The 25,949-nt window shown below is 44.3% G+C and overlaps 1 protein-coding gene across 10 annotated transcripts in view; it reads left to right on the forward strand.

Moving 5' to 3' along the window:
• Positions 1-25,548, forward strand: part of BIN1 (bridging integrator 1) — a 103,247-nt gene extending 77,699 nt beyond the window's left edge. For 3 of the 10 annotated variants that reach the window (XM_075028715.1, XM_075028716.1, XM_075028719.1), the window contains 8 exons: positions 1,039-1,189; positions 5,262-5,390; positions 8,237-8,344; positions 13,828-13,917; positions 14,709-14,819; positions 16,231-16,332; positions 17,562-17,612; positions 19,830-25,548. In XM_075028715.1, the coding sequence (XP_074884816.1) occupies positions 1,039-1,189; positions 5,262-5,390; positions 8,237-8,344; positions 13,828-13,917; positions 14,709-14,819; positions 16,231-16,332; positions 17,562-17,612; positions 19,830-19,937 (850 nt within the window). In that variant the 3' untranslated portion in view covers positions 19,938-25,548. The remainder of the gene's footprint in view (positions 1-1,038; positions 1,190-5,261; positions 5,391-8,236; positions 8,345-13,827; positions 13,918-14,708; positions 14,820-16,230; positions 16,333-17,561; positions 17,613-19,829) is intronic. The other 7 variants (XM_075028718.1, XM_075028725.1, XM_075028721.1 and 4 more) reach the window with 5 other exon arrangements.
• Positions 25,549-25,949: the final 401 nt, after the last annotated feature.

The raw sequence follows: 25,949 nt of genomic DNA on the forward strand, positions 1-25,949 counted from the left end.
GGAGCTGAATTTCAGCCAAGATGATTCAGCTGTTCTGGAGAATTAGGCTGGGAAAATGGTTTTACCTTTACCCCTGTTGAAATTCCCTGGTAACCAACTTTTTACTAAATCTCTCATGATTCCATACTTTGAAGCACAGACTTGACACTTGGCCAGTGCATGCCCTTAGGGAAAGGCGTGTGCCTCTCTTGCCATTCCTTTGAAAAATCTGTCCAAAACTGGCCAAGTTGTGAACCAACAAATGCCATTGGCATATGCTCCTTGCATCTTAATTCCCTGAAGAATCCCTCTTGATCGTGTGTCAGAAACAGTCCTGGAATAAGGACCAACTGGAAAAGCGAGGGCAGAAGGGGTTCATCATTGAAAACAAGGCTGGGGAGACTTACCATAATAGAGAAATGTTTTTTTAGTAGCCAGAATCTCACTGTTTCTTTGCTGTCTGGAATGATCTGTGAAACCTCTGGCTACTTTGCCCCTCTTCCAGCTTTCCCAGTTTATACCATGTAGTGGAATATGATATTCTATGATTACAGCCTTAGTTCAGGTGTTGCAAATCTATTAGTCATAACCCACATGGGTGTCAGTACACTACCATGCAGAAAAATTCCTACCTGTAGAATTTAAAACTAAATGAGCTGCACGGAACTCCTTCCCCCATCTGCTTCCCCAGTATTAAAAGACTATGACTTAATGTCAGGCACTTGTGTTAGAATCTAGCAGAATTAAGGATGCCTGTTTTTTTTGTTTTCATTTTTCTGTGTCTGAGGCAAAGTATATCCATGCAGTAGGAGTTTAGTGAGTAGCCTGCTGCACAGTAACGCTGCTGCAGTGTGTTGGACTGCAAGTGACTCAGCAAAGATGCTTCTCAGAAGCTTGTAGAGGCTTCAAATGTCTTCATCATGTGTCTGGGCAGCAAAGCAAAGAGATAGTGGAGGCCACTGATCTGTGCTGGTTAGCACAACTCCTCTTAGGCCTGGCTCAGACTTCTCTCTCTTTCTCTTTTCCCTCTCTCTCCCTTTCTCTCTCCACTTCCTTCAGTGACAGCACTCCAGCGAAAGCAAATAAAAGCCCCTCGCCTCCACCAGATGGATCTCCCATCACCAGCCCTGAGACCAAGACTGTGAACCATGAGCTGGAACCGTCCACTTTGGAAGCACCTGGTGCAAGCATCCCAAAGTCACCATCTCAGGTAGTGTCCCCATGACATTGACCATGTCTCTGCAGTATGACTGCTGATGGCACAAGCCCTGTGAGTCAAAGACATCCCATCAGTTGCTTTTTTGGATCTCTTCCTGCTACTGAGCACAGAGAATGTGACATGATGGTTGTTCTCCTTCACTGGTTCCTGACAGTTCTTGAGAATGCACGTTGCTCATTGGTCATCTCTATATCATAGAGGGAAGAACTGAGCTGTCTCTGAATGCCTCTACAGGGGCAAGGTCAGTAATACATTTTGCTGTCTGGTAGGATGACCAAGAAGATCCAGGAAGGATAGAGTTGTAGCTAGGCAAGGAAGTTTGTTCTTCATATTTGAATTAACCTGTGGAATTCAATGGTCCAATTTCTTCTCAAGAGCTTCCATAACTGAGGAAGGTTCAAAAAAAAAGGTTTAACATTGATCAAGAGAACACCTGTACTTTGCATGATGTTGTACTTTAATCCCAAGATAAAATATTATGCTAAAGATAAAGGCATTATATTCTTATGCTATGAAAAAAATTGGGTGGGTACCAGGAAGACGACTGCCCATTATATGGAGTCTGATACCTTCCATGTGGACTTTGTTAGTCCTTTCCTTACACAGTGGATACCCAGCACCATGTTTAAAATAACAGATGTAGCTCCTGCGACTCAGCATTTCATATGATATGTTTCATTTCAGGATTGAAAGAAAATAAAACATTTACTTCCTCTTCCCACCCCTCTATTGCTGAGCGGGGGAAAAGCTTAGTAGGGAAAAGTAGTAACTAGGCCAAATTTATGTCTGCTGCCAATCCTTGCATTTCAGTAAGTGGGACACCAGGGAGGAGTCTTCCAGGAAGAGTTAGAGCTGAGAGGGGTTCTGGCCAAACTGGTAAGAGAAAGCCTATTGCTTCTGAAACGAGACGGATGTGGCCCAGAACTTCTTGCTGTTGTCATACGTAGCATGTGATTCCCAGTAGTGTGATTCCCAATCCAGGCCTGTGGTGTAGGCTTGTCTCCTGTTTCTGGATAGCCTCTCACAACACTTTTCTCTCCACTGCATTTTTGATTTTCAGGATTAGCTAGGGACAAAAAGGGGCTGTTTGTACATTGGCAAAAGCATCTTTTCCAGCCCTGCGAGACGTGTGGGTGCCTGGCAGTGTCTTTTCAGGACTTCTCCAGGGTCTCTGCACTGCTCAGCATTGCACAGCCTAGAGCAGCTTCGCCACCACGCTGGCTAGGACCTTGGAGTAGGGTATGTGTACGGGGGAGAGAGGATAGTACATCCAGAATTGCCTTCCTGTTTTTTCAGAGATTGACATAACTTGACTGAAATTTGGAACAAGAAATCGTACAGATTTATTGAGCTGTTCACTGCAGACTTCACTCACCCTGCCTGTGGACTTGTCTTGCTGAGTTTGGCTTCTTCCCTTTCCTTTAAATAGCACATATAAGCCTTGTTTTTGCCAGCCTGCAAGTGCTTTCTCATTCACTTGCTGCCTTCCTGCCCGCAGGAATGGGGCTGGAGGCACCCCTTGTCGAGCAAGCAGAAATGTTCCAGGGCAGCCCTGGCTGGAACCTCAGATGGGCCACTGGCAAGACTGAAATGGTATTTGCAGCTAATGCTGCCACCGTCTGGCAGCTCTTTTCCAAGAGCTGTATTTAATTCATTCTCCCAGGTCTCACTACAGTGAAGAGCAAGAGCTCCACTCTGTATTCATACTAGGTGCTAAGAGGTGGAGCTGGCTCCAGAGGGAGGGAAGACAAGGACAGGGGTTTCATACTCAGAGCCTAGTGTCAATATGGACAAACTAAGTGTGTGTCAGCTTGCCACCCAGCTGGAAAACACAAGTGTCTACTCTCTCAACAGTGCTCGACTTTAATACTGAAATTTTTACAGGTGTCATTACTTTTGACCTATGGGTAAGTGATTTATTCTAGGGTCCTCCTAGGGAGGCTATGGGACACACCCTCTGGGGAAGGATGGAGCAAAAAGCAACAGGCAAGTGCAATTCTCTGGCCTCTTCCTGTCTGAAATACTAATGCAAACTGTAAGCAAAGGGTTTGGAGAAAAAGACAGCAAAACAGGAGAGACCAAATAAATACTAACTAAATTTTGATCTGTTCCCTATGCTAAAAAAAAATAGCTCTTTTACTGTCCTTTAATTCTCAAAACCAGCTTATTTCTGTCTTTTGGAAGAAGCGACTGCTATCAGCTCTCCACACCGAGTAATTTGATGATGACACAGGACTTCAGGGGTCTGTGAAATTTCAAAGGTCAGACTTTTGCTCTCAGTTACATCATTGCAACACTGTAATGACACTTTTGAAATTGGTGCAACTATGTTGAATTTAGACAGGTAAAGCTCAGTGGGATCCAAGTCAGCAGAAAATTTTAGAGGATTTGTTTTATTCTAGGCAGCAAAGTTATTCATGCTTGATGTATTTCCAGGTATAACCCAATATCAATATGCAGTCCTGTTGTCTTTGAAATGTGGTTTTAGACTGCAGTTGGAGGTAATGCTGGACACTGTGGAAGTGGTGGTCTACAAGACACTAATGCATTGGAAGGAAGGACACTGACTATTTTAGAGAAATAAATAGAAGAAGAGTTGGGACCTTTTTACTCTAGAGTTTGTAATTGGAGCCTCCCATTTCTGCAGATGTTGGCTCTGTTCTGAGAATAACTTTTCCCTGAAATTTCTGGTCCCTTCTTGCAACTGGCAAGCGGGGGATTTTCAGGAGGGGATTGTTCTCGGGTAATATGGACATACCACCTTCTGCAAGCTGTGAAAATTTGGAAGTGAACACACTACTTTCACTATTTTCCCTAGCCAGCTATTCAGTGGAAAATGTGTTTGCATACTCAACTCATACTCTCTAAAGTAGGTTAATCCAGTAGAAAACTGGGTGTATCCTTAGCAATCTGAATAAATGCCTTGTAGAGCTCAGTTATATGCTGGAGGAGTGTGAACACAGGACTGGGAGTTGGGGATTGCTGTGATATACTGGTTGCTCATTGTCAGGTCTCTGAGTCTTGCTGCCTTGGGACCCTAGGTACAATGAGAAGATCAAGTAACTGTAAAACATCACTGTAAATGGAAAGTATTGTCATTGCTGAGCATTGCTGTGGTGCTGGGAACTTGTATAGCTGCTTTGTTCCAACACAGCAGCAGCTCCTCAAAGATTGATTTGATCTAGAAGTGATCACTGGGCCTTGGGCATGGGAAAATGTGAAAAAGATGTGGATGGGTTGATCTAGAGAGGGTATACCACAGCTTCCCACAGGGTTGTGGATGCAGTGTCAGGCTGAGTCTTTTAGCATGATGGTGGGTATTAGGATGGGTTAGAGTTACAGGGTCAGACTTTTATGTGTTCTCTGGGATCTCCATTTGGGAAACACAACTTCATTAGTGTCAATGCTCATTGGTGAAACTGAGAGCAGAGCTGGGCCCGCAGCAGTCACGGCTTCTCAAGAGTCTGAATTGTTCTTGCCTAAAGCTGAGAAGTGGTGAGGCGCCATCAAGAGCTCCTTCAGACCTTTCTTACACTACACTGATAAACAGTGCACCAGGGAACCAGTACTGGGCAGATCAGAGTCTGTCCTCATGTCACCTACCCATAATAGGACAAATTGAGTCTGATCTCCGATTCCCTTAGGTATGGTAAGTACAGCAAAGGGAGGCAGTGCTGGCCTGGTCTGTTGAATCGTGTTCTCAGTAATTGATCTGCTCCCTTCCCAGTGGTTCTTTTGAAGGTTGCACATGCTTTAATTATGTATGCATGTCCTGTCAATGCATATTAATTGTGTTACGCTTCTCCTCTGCAGAGGGAAACTTGCCCACGGCTGAAGTGTAACTAATGATGCCAAACCTTCTCTGGAGGCGTGTGGTTGTTTTGTTTCAATTTAGCCCTTCACCCTCCCTCACTCTCTCTTCAGATGGAGTTGATTGGACCCTGCTCTGTGCCTGTGGTTGTGATTTCCCCCACCTTCAGTTTTTGTGGCTAACCTGGTTCCTGTCTCTGGTTTTTTTGGGTGTCGCCGTCTGTGCTGTGGCCGTGTGCTCACTTGCATGCAGTTGAGGAAAGGGCCTCCGGTGCCTCCGCCTCCAAAAGTCACCCCCTCCAAGGAGATCAAGCAGGAGAACATCATCAGTCTGTTTGATGACAATTTTGTCCCCGAGATAAGTGTGACAACCCCTTCGCAGGTTAGCTGCTATGCCCTGCCTTACATTTGTCTGCCTCTGAACTTTTCCTTTTGACCTTTCTTCTCTTTGGAGCTGTAAAGCCATGAAACCTGGTCAGGTGAAGGAGGAAAGCGAGCTCAGCGTTGGACCTCAGAAGGCAAAGGGTTAGATAGGAGGCCAACTTAGAGGGAGGCCAACTTAGAGGGGACGGTGGCTAGAAGGCAGCTTTGACCAACATGTTCCACTTTCTGAGCTTTCATTCATAGAAGAAACAGGAGAAATGCCGACTGGTAAAGATGCCAGAAAGTAATCACTGCATTTGTTTAGCAGCAATGCACATGGATTATAGCTCCCCTCATATCCCGTGATATGCTCTCTCCAGACCCACTGATCCTGGGTATGGATGAAGCATGTGTTTTCTGCTTTTGTACATCCCCAAGTGCTAACCCTGGCATCTGTGCCAGTTCTGGGAGAAGGCAGTTCTGTGCTCTCTATGCCTTCACACGTGGGCTTTGTGGTTTAAAGCCCACACCTGCACAGGAAAGGCCAACAGGAATTTCATGAAGTTCTCTTTGCAGAGAATAGGTGCCTCCAGTTTAAATGGGCAGGACTGTGCCTGTTGTGAATTCAGGACTGCTGATGCAGTCTGTCACTCTTGACTAGCCAGTGGTTCCCAACAGAGTATTTCTTTCTTGTCATGTGGCACCTTTTGAAGCCCTGAAAAAGGAAGAACATTTTCAAATTATATGTTTTTCTCTTCACTTTCCTTTTGATTTACATCACTGCAAGAGAGGATACCCAGGTGGGGAGTTCTTTGTTGGAGCTAGGAGAATGGCAGTCCTTATGTATGTAGGAGCCTGACCAGATTTCTGGCTATATCATGAGATACCTGCATCTACTTTATCTATATATATATTATTTTTTTCTAAATGCTTGTTAAAGCATAAGCAATGTCTCTATCAGTGTTCATCTGCAACTCTTTCCCTGACTTTTCCTTACCTCATGCTGCTCCATTGCCTCTGGTTTGCTACCTTCCACCCAGCTGCTGAGGAGCAGAGGTTGAGCGGGGAGGGAAGGAAGTCCATTTCAGATTTTGCATTGCAATGGATAAAGTTGCAGAGCTTAGAGTGAGCAGAGAGATAATTTGACAGCAGTGTCGGAAGGCGGGGACCACAGGCAGCTGAGCAACTCTATCATTTTCTCTGCTTCCTTCTCCTTTATCATAATGGACAACTCTGTCCCATGGTTTGTATCATGTATTTCCATTTGAATGCCAGTCCTTAGTCGGATGTACTCTGACCCAGGATGGGATCTGCTGTGACTTTCAATCAGATGAAAGTTCTGAGGGAGGACTCTGGTTGCCAGAACAATCTTCACTGAAGCACCCAGCAGCCACTAGTGTTCAGTGTGTTGCCCAGGGCCATTCCTGTCAGATGTCTTAGCTCCAATGAGCTGAGCGTGAGGGCGCTGGCCCTTGCATGTAAGTCTTGAATGGCAGGTAAGATTATTCCATGACTAGAGCCTTTGATGTCTCATTACCAAACCAAATTAAAGATTGGGGTTGGAGCCTCTCTGATGGGTGGCCCGGATGCGCTGGAGGAGCGTACTAGAATGGCAGTTGGTTTTTGCATACTGGTCAGGGTTTATTATTGTGAGACAGGAGAGCTTGGTTCCTTGTCTTCATCCATGTGGATCTCAAAAAGAGATGTTCATAAGGGAGAGAAAAACCTGTAAGAGAATTGGAGTGAGAGGAAACTAGAGGAGGTGAAAATGATGGTGGTGTGGGTTGTATTCAGAGAACTTTCTCTTAAATGGTCTCTTGTTACGTTCAAGGAGTTTTTCCATTGTGGGCTATGATATAACTGTGGAGACCAACCTGCCACACTTTGTGTGTTGTTGGAAAGGTAGCTGAAGCAGTAAGGCCAGTGAGCTGGGAGAAGCAAATCTTGCTGGGCTTCCTAAAGAGAGCAACTTCCTCTGAAGCTGAGTAGAAAGGGGTGTCTTGTAGTGGTTAGGTTAAATCTAAAAACCAAAAGTGATAGTTCAGTTTTGAATACTAATGACTCAAGTCCATTGTAGAGAGTGTTTTATTAATGGTAATCAGCAAATGTGCCATCATTGCCTTTAGCTAGAGCATTAATCAGTTGAAGGGAGTTATTCTCCTGACTTTTAAGAGACTAGCAAAGCTTCTCAAATTTATGCTTTGTTAGAAGACTCGTGTGCATGTTTCTGGGATGTCCAGAAATGGAAAGTGTTGAAAACAGCATTTTTTTGGACCGGGGAGTGATTCAAATCCCTTAGCTAGTGTGAGCTGCACCATATTCTGTGTTTCTGTCTCAGAAGGCAGGAGGGAATTAGGAGCTTTGGGAGTTAGCTCTGAAGTCTCTCAGACTTGCCTTCCAGCAGTTTGAGTGGTTTTCTGCCTGGATCTATGTTCCTGAGATAAGTTGGATGGATGGCAGCTCTTCTGTATGTGGCTGAGGGAGTCTGTCCTGGCCCTTCAATACAAAGGCAGCTGGATGAGCTGTGTGGAATAGGTATAAATTGAAGAGAAGCCCTCCTGAAGTGGCAGTGGCAGTGATCCTTTGGACCGCAGCAGGTCGGGTGCTTATACCATGTCAGCTCATTTGGCCAGGTGGGAAGATGAATGACTCCTGTGGAAAAGGCTCAGGTTTGGTTTACAGTGGCACCTATGTGAACTGCTCATGATTATAGGCACCAAGCAGTCAGGAGTCACATCAGGTGTTTGCATTGCCACCGTGTCTTCTGCGCTTGCAGCCTTAGCTCCTGGATATCACATACCCTCCCTCTACTGTGCACGTGTGTATCTAATGCTCGTACTGCTTTTCTTCCTCACTGCTGCCAAGTTTGATGCCCCTGGGCCTTTCCAGGAGGGAGCCAGCCTGTTGGATCTGGATTTTGATCCCATTAAACCAGATGCCACTGTGGGGAAGACCCCCACACCTGCCTCCCAGGTTGGTTCATATCACCATTCCTTCTCCCTTCATAACTGACTTGTTGCCAAGTGTGGCGTGACCTGCACCCACGTGAACGAAAACGTGGACCTGAGCTGTGGGTGGCCGGGCTGGGTGCCCAGACCTGTGCCTTGCAGATGGACACCTTGATCTTCTCTGCTGGATGTGTAAGTCCAGTGAGAATTAGGTGGCTATTAGCCTGGCCACAGTCTGGCACTAGGTGTCTGTGGGATGCTTGTGCTTTGCTCTGACGGTCTACTGATTGACAACTTGTTCAACTTCATGTATGTCCCTCCCTCGATTAGCATCCTCTGTATGCTGTATGGATTTAAACTGTTACTCTGTGGATTGGAATTCAGCCTCAGTTCTGGGGCCCTGCTATAAATTGCTCTCAAAGGGATTTTTAATAAACAGACACTCAGATAATCTGCAATTACTTAAGGTGAATAAAGCTGTAGACAGATATTCAAGTGATGTGAAGCCCTTCTTTTTCTGGCTATAAGATAGCCTCTGTTCATAGTTAAGAAGTAGCTTCTTCCCTGAGCATAGTGCTGCACAGTGCAGTATCAAAAAGGAAGATGCCTATTTTTGGTTTGGCCTGTACCTGGTCCTGTCCACTGTCAGAGGCAGGTGGACTGTGCTTCATTTTATGTCTAAATGGCTGGAGGCTTTGAAGGGCATCCTGAATTTGGCTGTCGTCCTCACCAAGACTACCCGTTTCATATATACAAAATTTTTTGCCTGTGGTTGCTATTAAAATTTGTAATAAACATAATTGGGATGTTTACAGTATTTCTCCAGTATCATCATGTCAAGTAGGCCTGTATGACACGGATTTTTGTAGCACTAAGACCGCTTTTATTAGAGAGATCAAACATTAGGCATCTGATTCTTCTAAATTAAAATACTCTATCTGTAAGATACTAGTTATTGTCATAGTTTGCTGCACACCAATATGGCAAGCTACCACTTTCTGGAACTTAAAGTGGGCAGATTGGTATTTTGTGTCTGTGTGCCTGACGGAACAAGCTGCATGCCAGGATAAGCTTTTTTTTTAAAAAAAATCTATTTACTGGGATGTATTTTTTTTTTTTCTGAATCACCAGTTATAACTTGAGTAATTTGGTATACCTGTGTAGGATACGAGTATAAATTTAACTTAAAATGGAAGTGTTTGTTACCCTTCCACCAAGCAACAAATAGTACACTGAGTGGGTTTTTCAAAACTGCTCAGCAATAGCATATTTGGTGTTTTAATGTATTTATTATTGGCTTCAGAAGTCACTAAAAGAAAGAGTCTGAAATCAATACTTTCTAATGGTAACCACAGTACAAAACTTAGTGAAAACCATCTAGTTTTCAAAGCAGTCAGATTTATTTCCTGTAGGGTGGCACTGTGGCAAAGAGGTTAAGATATTTCACTACTGATCTAAAGACACCAGTTGAAGTCTTGTTCTGAAATCATACTAACTCTACTGGGTGTGGATATATGGGAGCATATTTAACCCTGATGAACCACAAACTCATGAGTTGCTTTTTTTTTTTCTGGGTATGTGGTCTGCCACTGATAACTGAACGTGGCTTGGCTGTCTGCTTTCATACCAGAGGTAGAAAAAAACGTTACTCAAATGCCTTGGTACTTAAATTTGAATATGCAGTGGGGAGGGTTGTATAAATTCAGGTACTAAAAAATATTTTTAAAACATGCAGAGTTAAGTGCTGTTGAATGTGTATGTCTGCTTCAGTCTGATCAGCGTCTGTAATGTTTGTACTCACTGAAATAATCACATATAAACATGTTTTATTTTTGTTGCTCTTTGACATGCTTAGTCTTTACCTTGGGATTTATGGGAGGTAAGAACTTCATATGGCTTTCATCTCTCATCATGTACGTGCATGTGCCAGTGCCATCTCTGTGTGCATACCTGTCTCCTTTCCCTCACTGCTTTTCCTTTCTGCACACCCCAAACCAAGTTGCTCTATGTGCTGCTGAACCCACTTCTGCACCTTCTGTGAAGCCCCAGGGGAAGTCTTATGTTTGCAAGTCAGGTCTGGCACTCTAAAACTTATGTCTCCACCAGCACACAACGCCATTGCCTTTCTCTGCTAACTCACTCATCTTTCCTTTGGCATGATGCCGTGTCATTCTCTTCAACATTAATCCCACTGTGGCATCATCCTCACCCTCCACTCCCTAGTATTTCCTAAAATCTGCACATCCTGTTATGTGTGATGCATAAATGTCTTAGCTGCTCCTTGTTTTTACTGTCTGTACCATTGGGTGTACATACCCATTTGGAATTATCTGTGGTGTTTGCTGTTCATTGACCATTGTTGCCAGAAAGGCTAATGTGAAATAGCTCAGCCTGTGTCTACACTGAAAGTTAAGTGCAGGCCGAAGACTTACCTGGCATCTGCTTCAACCTCAGCTTTGGAGCTTGCTGACAAGGGAGAACCCTACACGTGCTCTGCATCTGAGCCAAAGCCAGACCCTCATTTATGCCCTCTAGATATATTGGGCCAGGGAGGCTCTCAGACTGCTGCAGATTAGTCCACTGGGAGATGTTTCAAGCACAACTACTTTTGAGCCCCTCTGGACAAACAGCCACAGTGTGTACAGAAAACACTTGGTGGGGGTAGTCAAGCCTGCTACTTGAGCTGGCTATATCCCGTGGTGTAGATGTTAGCACATGTCCTTGGCTTCTGCTGGGGAATTGAGTCCTGCCAACCTTTCCATTGTCAAGGGCCAGATCACCACCTAGAGTCAGTACTCGGGAGGACATGACTTAATCCTTGCTGAGAGCCTGGCCCAAGGACTCACTGTGGCTAGCGCTTTCCTTCACGTGTCGAGAAACATGTTTCCCTTGTATGTTTTATCAGCCATCAGTGTTTAACATCTGTCATCCCCCTATATGTGCATTGTCAGTTTATCTCAGAAAGGAAAGAAGTCTGTGTTTTCGCAAGGAAAGATCTCATGCCTTTCAAGTGGATAGGCAGGGGTGAGGTGTGACTGTATCTGAGCTGTGCTTACAGTCTGGGGTGTAAAAAGTGTTTTGGGCCATTTCTCCCATCCTGGAAACTGATTTCACCCAAGGGACAATTTAATCCACTGGGGAATGCTACTAGCCAAGATGTTCTCACCATGCCAATTCTCACCTTGGCATACCATACACAGTTAAAGAGCAGAGCTCCCTATTACTGGGGAATCCTCCTCTTACTCTTCAAGTCTTCCTCAGTGTTTTTGCTCCAGTGTTGTTCTTAGCTGTTGATGAAAGAAGACTTGTTGCATGGTTACATAGTCCCATATGCCATGAGGTTAACAACTGGAGAGAAACTTGGATGCAGCAGAACTTGCTTAGTTCTGCAGACTAGGAAACTTGCATTTGGTGTGTATGATGCTGCTGTTGGAATAAGCAAAGCTTTCAAACCTGGCAACAGCAATGAGCAATTCTTCCTCTCCTCCCTATAGTATCTTTCCATGACTGTAAATGCTTTTATAGGCCTTGGAGTGCCCATAGGTACATAAAATAGAGAAATAAGTAGCTGACATGAAAATGCCCTTTGTTGAAATCCAGGGGATTAATTTAGATTCAATTTCTGTGGTTATTAAATACTGGTTTTTGCAAATTAGCTGCTTTTAAAAAAGGAGCTCACTTTGAGCTCCTTTCCACTTGTCCACATAAAAACTGTGCTTGGCCAGATAGAGTTGGGCTGGCATTTGTCCCAGTTCCAGTTTCACTGAATCCAAATAAAAAGCAACCTGGGAGTGAATCTAATTAAATAGGAGAAGTCTTTGTAGCATTTCATATGCATACATTTACCTTAGCACTACCAAAGCTGCTGTGGGAATTTTCTGCAGGATGGGAACAGCTCTGCTGTTTATAATATCCTCTGGCAATATAGGCCTGTGGACATGGTGATGGGGAGACATGAGGAAGGATGTGATAGGAGAGGAAAGCACGTGTTAAATGGCACCATTGGAGCAGCTGAAGGTAAAGTAATAGCTTTTTGTTAAATCAAGGATTTATTTCTTCATTATTGCTGCTGTTGTCAGAAAACTACTTGGAGCATTGTGCCAGTGCATGGCTAGTAGCCAGATGGGTGTAGAGTTAAGGGTTACCATGGGCGTTGCTTTACACTGGTCTTTTGTAGGCTGGGACTATAAGAATTACAACATTAAGAAATCTGGACAATGCCTTGTTTTGAACATGGTTGTATTCAGAGGTACACGTGTTTACCAAATGTATGAGGCATGTAGGCATGCAAAACTGGTTTATTCACATGTATTAAAAATGGGAAATGTCTGTGTAGCAATCTCTATTGTGCAGGTATGAAATGGGTATCTGGTTGGATTCTGCAGAGAGGCACGTGTGCTATCTGGTATAGAGAACAAACGGAGATAGATTGGCCACAAGGACACTCGGACCACAAATTAGACCCTGAGATTCTTGTCAGGAGTCTTCGCAGGTGCTGCCTGGCCAGTCTCCCAAGGGGCTGATCTGCAGCATTGATGCTACCAGATCCGACTTACTTTCTGCATTGCTGCAGTTTCTGGGAGGGGCAAATGAATATCTTTAATTTTGTGTTAAAACAGAGTTAGCCTGACTTCAGGCAAGGGAGAATAAAAACTTGAACCACTGGAAGTGTATCAGAGGTGCTTGGTTGGTCTTCTGTTGTGCACAGAAACTCCTGTCCCCAGGCTTCTTGGAACAGTCCCTGCCAGGCAGTGATTTGGAGTTGATGCTGAATATTTTTCCCTGGTGGGAGCAGCTTTTGTGCATTAGAAACCCCCCTCTCCACCAACACAAATGTGCACACACCATGTGGAATATTCATAGCAAATTCTTAGTAATAGAATATTCACAACAGAGTCCAAATTCATGACCCTTTGGCCCTATTGAAACTCAAATTGGATGAAAGTTAGCACAGTTTTCAGTTCAGTTTGATTCAGTGCTAATGTCATGTAGATGCTGGGTCCAGACTAAGTTCCATATCTGCACACATTATTACCATGCTCTTCTGTTTCTGGGAGTATGCAGAGGCTTAAATATTCCTTGATTGTTGATCCTTGGAAGTAGCCTATTGAGAGATCCTTGTCCCTTGGCATGCAAGCAGACTTGCATTCACATACAAGTAGGCAAGCTATGTGTAATAATAGACACTCTGCATGTGTAAAGTAGGTCTGCGATTTAAATTGTGAGAAGAAAGAGGTGCACAGGATTTCTGGTGTTTCTTTGATTTCCTCTGGAGCATTGCCTGCTGCGTGGCTGGATTGAGGGAATGCAGGCTTTACTGTGCTTTCACTGGGTTGCAGAGAAAGGGAGACAGAAACCTAGCAATACCCTGAGGTTTCTCACCTATTTGTCAGCAGATGGCAGCAGTCAACAACATAGAGCATTTGGACAGACTGAGCTGTACTTTTCTGCACACACATATAGCTGTAATGAGCATAACTCTCCACCTGGATGACTTTTGTATTGCAGCCTGCAGAAGCAGCCCATGCAGGAGCTGAAGCAGCTGGATCAGAAGCAGCTGGAGCTGAAGCATCTAAAACTGAAGCCGATTCAGGATCGGTAAGCACCTCGAGAGACAGCAGTCCCTTTTCTCCATCACATCCCTTTGTCATACAGCATATGTGGGAGGCTGGGCTGGGAAAAGAGTAGTGTGGCCTCTTGGAAAAACACATCCCTGCCACTCCAGCAGTTACAATGCTCTTATTCAGAAGCCAGACTTAGCGATTGCATTTTGTCTGTCTAATGCTTAGGAAGAAGCTTTGTTGGAAGATGCACAAAAAGAATTGTCCCTTCACCCATGTTGTGAAGCCAGCCCACAGCCCATGCTGTGCTAAGCTTGCACTGTCTGCTGGATTCCTCCTTGCTCTCCATTTACTTCAGCTACCCTGCCCTCTGGGCTCTGCCTGTGTCCCCTGAATACCCGGGGTTCCTCTTTTTTTCCTGACAGTGGCACTTTTTTAGGGGACTGGAGTAGGTTCCATCTTATGGCCACTTGCTTCCTATAGGCTGTCACGTTTGAGTTGTCTGTTCCACAAGGGCCCTACAAAAACTGTGTCGTCACCACAGTGAATGGGAAATGCCAGGCATTGTGGTCCCAGAAAAACTAAATCCTCTCTGCCCTTCTGCAGCCTTAAGCAAAGGAAGACAGTGGTCCCCTCTCCTGCCTTCTCACTGCTGCCTCTTCTGTCCTTTGGGGTGTTTTTGTCACTGACTGGTGTGCTGGGAAAAACCTGCTGAAGACATGGGTAGGGTTGGGATGTGGATCCTCCAGGGTGGACTTGGAGCTGCAATTTTGGATTCTCTTTTCTCAATGGCTTTTTTTTCCTTCCCTGGCTGCTGCTGCCTACCAGAGCTCTCTGCCTGCTGTCGTTGTGGAAACTTTCCCTGCTACTGTCAATGGCACTGTGGAAGGAGGTGCTTCATCTGAAAGAGCTGACATGCCCCCGGGATTTCTGTTCAAGGTGAGTGCATGATGGTGGGGTACCGAGTTCCCAGTGTTTTTTTCCTGTAATGAAGTAACTACTTTCGCTCAGCATGGCCATGGACTATGCCATGTTGAAAGGGAGAAAAGAAGTTGAAAGAGAGATACACCTTCCTCTCCAGCAGCCCAGCTTCATGCAGTTCCAGATGCTTCAAAGGACTGTATAAGAGCATCAGTGTCTAAACATCTGGCTGTGCTGTATAGCAAAGCCCCTCCTTCTCTCTCCTGCAGTTATTTCTATCTCTGGTGGTGTGGTAGTGTCAGTCACAGACTCTGGATAGTAGATAAGAAGTTGTGCTCCAAACTGGAAAGGTTAAACTTTGATGCAAGTGGCAAACGAAAAAGAGTTGGAAACACCAGTAGGGACAGGGGACTCTGTGTTTGGGGAAATTGAAAAGCCAAGATGAACAGGGATATAAATATAGAATTCGACAGGGAAGTCTGGTGGATGTTCTGTATATGCTAAAGATCACTCGCAGCTTGTTTCGAAGGTGTGGAGGAAGGAAGTGATTCTGGGTGAGGATAGGCCACAAATTTAATGTACATAATGGAATACGGTAGCAAGACAGCACAGATGCATCATGCCCTGAAAGTGAGAAATTACAGTCTCCTGCTATAGGAATGCTTTTCTTCTCCTATAGTTACACCCATGCATTTTTTTTTTCTTTTTTTTTTTTCTGGGAGTTCTACCAAAAGCAGAAGAATCACAAAACCCTGAAGAACAATAGGAGGCTCATCACGTTTAGACTGGTTACAGGCAGCATTATAGACTGTAGTGCTCAAAGTGGAGAGCTGCGATTTGAAGTAGAAAAGCTGTAATGTAGATGTTGATAGGAATTAGACTGAATACCAAAGACAAAACATGGCAGGATACAATCACTCGAAGATCCAAACTGATACTCTTACCTACATTTCCTCTCCCTGCTTGCTCTGACAGAGATGGGAGGCTATAATCTCTAATACTCTTGCAGTCCAGCTGCAAAAAGAATACAGGGCACCACTGGAGTGAATACAGGCTTTCTACCCCGTGATGTTTTTAGGCCCATACCATGGGAATTCAACCCTCCTAAGGAAGGATGGGGAGGTGCTGATGCATAACAAGTTAAATGAGACTCACCAGGATGCCCTTGTGGCACAGGTGAGCTGCATGCCAGGCTGTATGAACAAGCATGTAGCCATTAGATTAAGGGAAGTGGTTGTTCTGATAGATATGGCATTTGTGATCTAAGCTTGCCCTGCCTTGAGCAGCAAGTTGGGTCAGATGGTCTCCAAAGGTGCCTTCCAACCTGAATCATCCAGTGCATCAATGAAGTGGAAAGCCTCGTCATGTGTTACAGAGCTGGGTAAGAGAAGGCTGGCCTCACCCAAGCTCTCCTGTCCTCTCCCCATAGGTCCAGGCCATGCATGATTACACGGCCACCGACAGTGACGAGCTGCAGCTGAAGGCTGGGGATGTGGTGCTTGTGATTCCATTTGAGAACCCTGAGGAGCAGGTGAGTGGGGAAGACAGGGTGTGAGCCTGGGCTGGGAGAGGAACAAGGGGATTTCCAGAGCTGCTTCTTCCTCCACTAACAGTCGGCTGGCTGGATGCAGAGCCATCAGTTTGTGGCCGGGAGCTGGCGGGAGAGCCGGTTGTCCTTGAGCTTGAGATTGGCTTCCTGCAACAGAGGGGAGGACTCTGCTTGTGATTGGAAAGTGGAGACATTATCCTGCATAAAGCATGTGAAATAGCCATGGCTTCCTGTCCCTATCAGGACATTTGAGCCATTACAATGGCTTCCTTGATCAGGGAGCCCAACAGTGCCCATACTTTGCCTCCTCATTGCTCCTAAACTTGATTCACATTCCCTGTGACCACTGCAGTGCAGACTGTGGCATTGGCAGGAGTGACCCACAGCTTATGATGAAGTTTTCTCCCCTTTTGAGAAACGCTGGAGCTCTGAGAAGGCAGCTTGCTGTGAATGTCTTGCACTTCAGCATAGCAATGGCTATTTCCAAAAGACGGTGTTTGGTCAGGAGATGGCAGCAGAACCAAAGGCTGGAGCAGGTTGCTCAGCTCCAGAGAACAGTCTTACTGTCCATCTCCAACCTGAATTTAATTGGCCATGTTTTTCTTTAATCTGAGCTATTTCTAGGAGCCTTGAGTAAATCCTCCTTACCTGCTGTGTTTGAGGGCTTCCAGCTGATAAAATCTGCAGCAGTTTTACTACTTTGGCTGAGGGAGGTGGTGATTTTATAAAATCCATGCTCACATCTCCAGGTTTTTGTTTGGAAAAGGTAGGGAAATCTCCAAATTTATTCAGTAGTCACCAGCTATTTGGGTTTGGCCAAGCCCAGACAAGATCTAGATTCACAAGGGGTAAAGGGAGGGTCACGTAGTTCACCGACCACAGAAAATATGGATCCTCTTTGTGGTTCAGCTGTTGGCTTTGTGAATTATGGAGGGAGATCTTGCTGCTGCTTGTGAAATGGGAGCTATAATGTGCCAGCAGTTCCTACAGAGCTAGGTGCTCTTGGGGAAGGGTTGTATGGGGAAGAGGCAGTGATTCCTTCTGGAGATAAGACTTTTCACTGAGTGGGACTGCCCTGCACAAGCATTTGTGAGCATTTCTTTCTCAGAAAACTTTCTGGATGGGAAATGAGTGGCAGCTCCCCTAGTTTCTGTGGTAGGAGATGGCATTTGTGGAGCAGAGTTTTTCAATGCCCTATGTTTGCACTCTAGCTGGATGTGGGTGCAACAGCCATGAACTTGAGACTCTCCAAGCTGCAGAGGGTGAGCTCTGAGTGTTGCTAACATGATGCTGTAGCTGCACTGAAGCCTTCTAACCTTCCTACAGTGTATCCTGTGCTACAGCTCATTTCCCTAACTTCTACCATACCCAGCCAGAAAATGTTGGCTGTTAACATGTGCATGAACTGTGCACGTGAGTGGAGGAAGCTTAGGATAGTAGACTATGATCCATGTCCCCATCTTGCAGCTTAGGTGTCAGTTTGTGGGTACATCAGCCAGGCCTAGATTCATTTCTCTTGATGGAAGAAAGGGTTGAGGGCAGCAATGCTTTTAAGCTGGCACTTCAAGTGATGTGGTTCAAAACTGGCAAGGGTCAATCTGTGTCCTCGTGTCTAATCCTTATCTCTGAGGAGACCCTTCGTAGCAGGATGCAGTGGGAGTGATGCATGCTGTATGGCACAGACGCTATGTGCAAATGGATGAGCTTTTATGCTTGCCGTGTTGTGAGCTGGAAGCTGCCTTCCAGACACTTGGGCCCAACGTCTTCTGCCTAGTCGTTTGTCTTCCTGATTTATGGCATGTCAGTCCTTCCGCAGCCCCTGCAGCTGGCTGCTGCAGATGGGCTCCCGTCTCATGCCATTCCCATGACATCCCCTGAATGCTCAAATCTAAGGCAGCAGCAAGGGCTAACTGAGCCTGCAGGCACTCAGTACAGCCTGCAAGGAACAGGGAACTCTGATACAGGGGGTGGTCTGAGCTCCTGCCACATGAAACGTGCAGAAAACAGGACAAGAGGGTAGAAGCTGCAAAATGGCAGCAGAAAGCGATACGTGCACCATGGATCGCTTCTGGTGAGGGCTGCATTGCTCCTGTACTGCGCAGGTATGTTTTTAAAGAACATGTTTCAAGGGAGGCATTGCTTGGCCTTGGGTAGATATCCAGGTAACTCCTGCCAGTTCCAGGAAAGCAGAAGTGTCAGAACACCTGTGTGAACAACACGGACACATGCCCCATTTCCCCACAGCTTAGAGCATCTGGTTGCCTGAGCATTTCTGCCCTGGCAGGTTATGTTGTTGAATGGGATAACATATCTCTAAATGAGCCTAGTGCATGCTTTGCCCAGAGGAGTGGATGCAGAGCAGGCTGTTGAGTTTGGAGGCAGCATTTCCCCATGCAGCTCTCTTGCCTCATGCTGCAGCCTTAACCCATAGGCTATCCCACTGCAAATGACTCACATGAGTGGGTGTATTTGCATGCTGAAGGGGTGCTTCCATGGCGGCAGCTCCAAGGCATGCAGAGAATAGGGTGTTCGCACACCTGAGCTGCAAGCAGTGCAGCCTTCCCACCTTGAATATCTCGTCTCCCTCGTGTGTTTCAGATGGAGCAGAAATCTCCATGCTAGATAATCTGCAGGCAGAGGGTGGGAAGTCTGGTTCTCCTCCTGAGCAGGTTCTACCAAGCAGGACTCCCTTTGCCTCAGTGAAAATTCATTCCTGTTTATAGATGTATAAGTTTGGTGGCTAGGGAGGACTCTTGTGAGAGACCTTGAGCCTTACATCATGTGTAGCACAAGTTTGGGAGTTTTGCCAGCCTCACCTTGCATCAAGCCCAACAGACTAGTGGATTTTGGGAAGATGGGTTGAGCATCTTGGCTCCCAATTCTCATAGACCAGAATTTCAGCATAGCAAACAAGACTTATTTTGCCTGTACCACCTCTCTAAAATGCTAATCGTCTAGGTGCCCTGACTGGAACAGGGGACGAGCACCTCCAGGGAATGATTCATCCTTTCCAAAGACCCGTGCCCAAGATAAATGGGGTGAATCACACTGTGGAGGTGCCCATCTCTTTTATGACTATAGAGAATGCTAGACCCCTCATGTTTAGATTGTGAAAGGTGAGATAGGTGATTCCCATCCTGTAGCTCTAGAGACTTTCTTTGGCAGAATTTTTCCTGCTTTGGTGGGTGTAAATTATGATATGTTTCTATTACACTTGCTAATTGTTTACAATTTCACTGTCTCTAGACACTCTGGGTCAGACAGGAGTTTTGGTACAGACTCTGGGATGTAGCCATCTCCCTGTTTAAAAGGGAACGAAAGCATTTTTTCCTTCTCCTCCATCCTCTTCCTGGATTGTCTCCAAGCCAAATATGAGCATGGCTTTGATAGTGCCTTGACACCTCCTTGGCCTGCACACTGAAAGAAAAATCCCCACTCACATCTATCCCTCAGCATCTGATCTCTGTCTTCTCCTCCAGGACGAAGGATGGCTGATGGGTGTGAAGGAGTCTGACTGGATTCAGCGTAAGGAACTTGACCAATGCCGAGGGGTTTTCCCAGAAAATTTCACAGAGCGGGTGCAGTGAAAGCCCAAGCCCACCAGCCGCATTTCTGCTGGAAGAAAGCAAGTTTTCTGGTAGATAATTGAAAAAGAACAGCGGAATGAAAAGAAGAGAGAATTTTAAAGGAATGGAAGCCTGAAAAAAAAGTCAACTTAAACAGTGTGTTCTTCTCAAAGGGCAAGGTTTCAGAAGTAAATTGAAATTGAAAGTGTTATCAAAATATATACATATTAATAATAATAAGGCAAGTCAAATACCCTCTTCCGCCTTTGGTTTTAACAGCATTTGGAATCAGAGGACTGATGCAGAAGCAACTGAGTGTGGTTCTCTAAATACTGCATTGACTGAATTGGCGAGATGTCAGTTTGATCCCTGGAAAGGCAGTATTTGTCTAATGGCTTGAGAGTAGAAAGCTGCATTTGCTCTTGGGTGGGTTCATCTGTTTTGTCTTTAAGGTGGCTTGCATGGCAACCATAAAATTTCAGCCTTCCCTATATGTTCAACCTACAGTAGGCCAACCTTTCCGTTATGCTGTTGAAAAAAATATTTAGTGTATAGTGTTCACCAATACAATGTATGTGTGTGTGCGTTTGTGTGTATTTTATTTTCTTCCTTTAAAACAATGTTACGCAAACTGTGATTTTGTATGTGTAAAGACAGAACAAACAACATGGAAAGGGCATGGAGAAGATGAAATGTATGAAGCTGTGCTCAGTCCAAAGTTCTTTCAAATGCAGGCACCTAAATTCTTGCAGTAGTATTGGCCTGTGAAATACTAAAGGGAATGGACAAATACAAGAGGAGAAACAAGACAAAACAAGCAGATGCAATTTAGATGGCTCTGAAATTTAGAAGAGGGAATCCTCTGCCCCCCAAACCCTGTAAGTGGTTTCAGAAAAACTTAGATTCATGTAGATGGAAGATAGCTCTAAAATCTGGCTGGTTAGAAAATTTGCTTTTAAAAAAAGAGATAAGGGAAGAAAATTTTTGTTCTGAAAGAATGTCTAAGAAAAAACACTGAGGAAAAAACAATTCGCTTTCTGTGGATTTAGTTGGCTTTGTTATTTGTGGAATTGTATTTCTTATTTTCCTTTGAAGAGTTCTGTAAGTGAAATACTGTTAGATCAGCTTTCTCCAGTGCTGTGCTGGTGATCAAGTTAACCTGTACGAAAACTGGACTCTTGAAATACTCATTTAAAATGGCTGCATGACTTCATGATATTTTAATGCATTAGAAAGGAAGGCAAGAATATCAAAGTGTCAGTGTCAAGAAGACACTGCAGTCTAATACTGATACTGAGACCTTTCCTATACCTTTCCTTTGCTCCTGTTTGTTTTTGAGTTTTGTTTTTTAGTTTAAACAAGCAGATGACAAGGCTGTTTCAAAGTGCATATTACACGTGTTAAAATAAGCCCGTCTGACCCTCCAAGACCCTAAAGTCCCACAAAGGTACTTTAAACTTTACTTGAATACTGACGCAGCTGGCAAGCAGGTCGGGCTATTATCATTTTTTTAATGGCTTTCCCCCTGTGCCGCGCCCCACCCCGCCCCCCGATCTTTTTGCCTTGAAGGGATTTTTAACAGTGAGGTTACCTCCTGCTGTAAAGGGACAGGATCACTCTGAAATAATCTTCCTCACTGTTAGGAGCTGGCTTTTGTCAAAGATACGTGGAATGCTGACACACACTACTGAAAATCTCACCTTTTCCAATCTACTTTGATTATTCGTAGGACAACAGAAAAAACATTGTAGGGCAAAATGGATTTTTTTTTTTTTTTTTTTTTTTTTTTTTACTTTTAGTTCAGAAGGACAGATCAGATTTAGATTAGAGAATATATTCTTATATATGCAAGATTTGCTGGAGTTCCTCCTGCCTTCAGCTTGGGAGATGGTCTGTGCTAGTTATTTACAGCAATGTAACAGGCATCAAAATCTGTCCTACATGCCCAAATCCCTTCTCTTATTTTTCTGGGGTTTTTTTTTTGGTTTTGTTTTTGTTTTAAATAAACGTGCAGAAATTTACATTTTACATCACTGTTACAAAACCCAATAGTATTTAGGAGTAACTGCTCACAATACAGAAGGACTGGACTCCACAAGTTACAGTATGGTGAGCTGTTGCTTTAGAATACTGCCCTGTCTGATTCTCCCCCGCCCCGGGGTTGTCTTTACTATTACTTTTTTTTTTTTTCCCAAAAAAATATCTATTTTTATGCATTTGTGACTCCCATTTAAAGAATATTCATAGAAAAATTATACATAGAAATATATATATTAAAAAGCGGGTTGATCCAATTAACATAATGTTGTCAGCTTAAAATGTTTATTTTTATGCAAAACCTGTGGATTATTGTTTGTTTGTTTTTTTTTTTTTAAAAAAGACAAGATTCTAAGCACCAGAGCTGTGATTTTTTTTTTTTGTCTTGCAAGTAATTGTTCTAGAGCATTTAGAAGGCTGTGCTGATAGCTAATTTATTGTGGGTTTTTTTGCTGTTGTTGTTGTCTTCTGCTGCGTTTGAACCAGATGACTGTTCCAGCAAAGATCCCCATAAGGCCTTTTCATTTTATTGAGCTTGCAAAGCAACTATCCAGTACTGTATTGTCCCTGCAGAAGTGGCAACACTCTGCAAAAAAGGGATGTTGTTTTCAGGTCACATGAGTGATGGTCAAATATTGCTAGTGGGAAGGATGTTGCATCCCTCTCCATTTTCTTTCCCCCAACCCAAAAATCCCAACCCCCAAGGCCCCTTGCTTTAGAGCAGGTAGTGTGGGTTACCTGGATCTTGCATTGCTCGCAAATAAGTGGTGTCAGCACATCTCAGATTCTGAAAATGCAAGATAGGACCCACAGTTTATAAATTGCCTTATATGAGAGTAGGATGATATAGCAGGAAGCTTGTAGATGGCAGTGTTTTCTGGAGCCAGGAGATCTCTTCTCTCCTGGATCATGTTCAGCCCATTGTAAACAGCCACAACTTATCCCATTTTCAGTATTTTTACATCTGCTAAATACCTTGATTCTGGTAGGTATTACCTGGTGAAATGAACTTCCCATTTTCTTTGGCTTAGGATTGATTCAAATAGAAAGAGGGACAGTAAACTCCTAAGTAGGCTGTGCCCACAGTGGTTTTTCAGTTTGCGGGCTGAACTGAAAAATCTGGGGAAAAAAGTTGTAAGGGTCACCTGCAGTTGTAAGGGGGGTGACCTGAGACTATTTTTTTTTTTTTTCCATTTTCTCAGTGGAATGAAAAGGGAAAAATTGAAACATTAAAAAAAAAAATATCCTTTCAAACCAAACCGAAGCATCCATTTGTAGGTTTGCTTTTTCACTTTTTTAAAAACATTATGACTTGGGCTACAGTAAGTTGCTTTGAAGCAAAGATGTGAAACCTTCTGTTTTGAAAATGCTGAAAGAAAATGTTTTAATGTTAATAGTCTTTTTGCCTTTGCCTTTTTTTCTTAATCTGATGACTGGTTTCAGTTAACCCTAAACTGCATTTTTTGGTGAATACATTATCCACTGAAGAGAACCCAAAGAAGCCTATTGCTCAGTTCTGCTCCACTGACAGGTACACTGGACACATTTCGGGGATTACCTGGTATCTGGCCCAGCAAAGCTACTGTTTCCCCATCTAATAATTTTCCACTTGATTGTTTTACTGGGTGAACAATAAAAGCATCTCTCATCCCATGCCATTGACTGGTTTTGTAGCCTGGCTTAGAAAGACATTCTTGCTCTATCGGTCTCAGTTTGGTCACAGATGTATGACTATAGATTTATGATGCTACTCCAATTTGAGCCTAATCCCATTGTGCAGTGGGAATTATCATTTCCCCAACTGATAAGAAAGAAATAAGGCATTGCTTTTTCTCCCTTTTTCTATCTTAGCAATGTCAGTAATATATCTTTATTAGACAGAATTAGGGAAAGGTCCCAGGGTAAAGATGAATGTGTTGTTCCAGGCGAGACCCCTGCATACTCTGTGCTACTTTCCATGGGCATTCCTCAACTGTCTGCTTTACCACCTTTGCGTTTCTTGGCTGTGAAGGTGATGCAGTAAAAGGGATTGTGCAGGCTTCATTCCAGCTGCTCGGGGCTACTCCTGCTTTGTGATCTGTTTGCCACAATCCTTGAGGCTTTGTTCACAGTTGCAGAACCCTTTCCTGTCCCACTATCCAAAGACTGTGGCCAAGGCAAACACCCCCAAGTCAAAAGGTTGTCTCTTTTATGACCTGGAGCATGTGTGAGGGCTCCATATTCTGCCTGGAGTTGGGATGTCAGCTCAGTTAAGTTTTGCAATAGCCTGTTGAAAGGAAGAGGCCCAAGGCTAAGGAGATGCTGGGGGAGGATGGAGGGATGATACGTTATCTTCTTCATTTCGGGTTGATATGCTGGCTGCCTCACCTCTTGGTTCCAGGGAGGTCCAGAACCTCCTTATTTAGGGCTGAGAACAAAATGTGAGTGGTCAAGATGTGCATAGTCAATACAATAACAGGTCTCTCTCTCTTGCAAAGGACACTGAGTTCAAGAGTTTCCTCTTTCCTGCACTGTGCCAGACAGATTGAATGCTCTCTGCCACTATTGTAGATGTTTTGGATGCTGTGTAGTCCGTACGCCAAAACAGTAAATATCCTTTGCTGGAGGATGCAGAGGTGTCTCAGCCCTTTCTAGAAGGAGCTACCGATCTTTCACAGACAAGGCCTGGGTGCTTCTAGCACAGTAGCCTCTCTGTCTTTCAGCATCTGGCCCCACTCTCCAGCTCCTCCTGTTTACCAGCCTCTCCCATGCTCTTTGAGGATGACGGTAGCATAGGGCTCTTCCCACCAGCCTAAAGTGCAAAGCTAGAAGATGCACAAACGTGTCCATCAGCAAATCCTATGCAGTGCAGCTTGATAATGCCGGTATTGGGGAAAACAGCTTTTCTTCTCTGGGCTGCCAAAGGGAAGCTATTCCTTGCCACACAGGTACCATCACACCTGGCACTGATGCAGACACCTCTATTCTTGCATGCTCTGGTTTAGACATTTCTGAGTAGCAAACTCCTGATGGAAAGGGGTCCTGTGTGGTGCCCAGGGCTGGATTGTGCCACCAGCCCTTGCAAAGCTTGGGGTCTGTAGCTGACACACAGGGGCTGAGAATTAGAAAGCCATTTCAGAAATTTTGTTTATGAAACTAAATGGAGAAGCTACAGCTGTGAAGACTGGTCTGTATGAACTTGTACTTTGATGTGTCTTATGGCTATAATTCCTTCACCTGTTTTTACAGCTTATTCTGCCAGTCCTGTCCCTAGTCTGCATTTCATGTAGATGGTCCCTACTTGAAACTTGCCAGATGCAGTCCTGGGCTTATTGCTTCTCTTTAACTGAATCAAATGGCAATGACTTTGGCAATGTGTTTGCAATCTCTTTTCCTTCTGTTAATTCAGTCTCTGAGTTTAACCACAATGACCTGAGAAATGTTTGGGTTTTGAGTGTTTTTTTTAATTATTTTAATTTTTGTTTTGTTTAAACAAAGCTGAACAATTTCTGTTGTATTCAGAGCTGTGACGCCCAGTTCCAGTGACAAGTACTAGATGGATTTGTCCTATTTTGTTTCTTGGCAATGTTCAGAAATATAATTTGTGTCATCTTAAGTCCTGCGTCAGTTTCTCTCTCTTTCTCTCTCTCTCTTATTTTTTCTTGCCATTATATTAAGAAGCTGAAACAATTCAGGACTTCTTTGTCCTCAAAGAGGTGAGTAGCTTCAGAGGCTTGGTTTGTCCAGGCACCATTAACACTGGGAGTTCTTACAAACACATGGGATGGAGGGGGTAATGCTGGTCCTTCCCTGACCAAGTACAACAGCATAATGAACTCTTCTAGCAGTCATCTTTGTTCAGGTCTGTTATGAGGACCTGACACCAGGTGAATGCAATGTATGGAAGGATTTGAGACCTGTGCTTTTTAATAGCTACTAACCCCAAGGTGCCACTCCCTCGGGGTGCCTCATTCCAGACAGGCTCAGCACAGCTGCACACTGGACACGGCGTGTAAA

The sequence above is a fragment of the Buteo buteo genome, chromosome 5 (assembly GCF_964188355.1).
Source record: "Buteo buteo chromosome 5, bButBut1.hap1.1, whole genome shotgun sequence".
Classification (NCBI taxonomy): domain Eukaryota; kingdom Metazoa; phylum Chordata; class Aves; order Accipitriformes; family Accipitridae; genus Buteo; species Buteo buteo.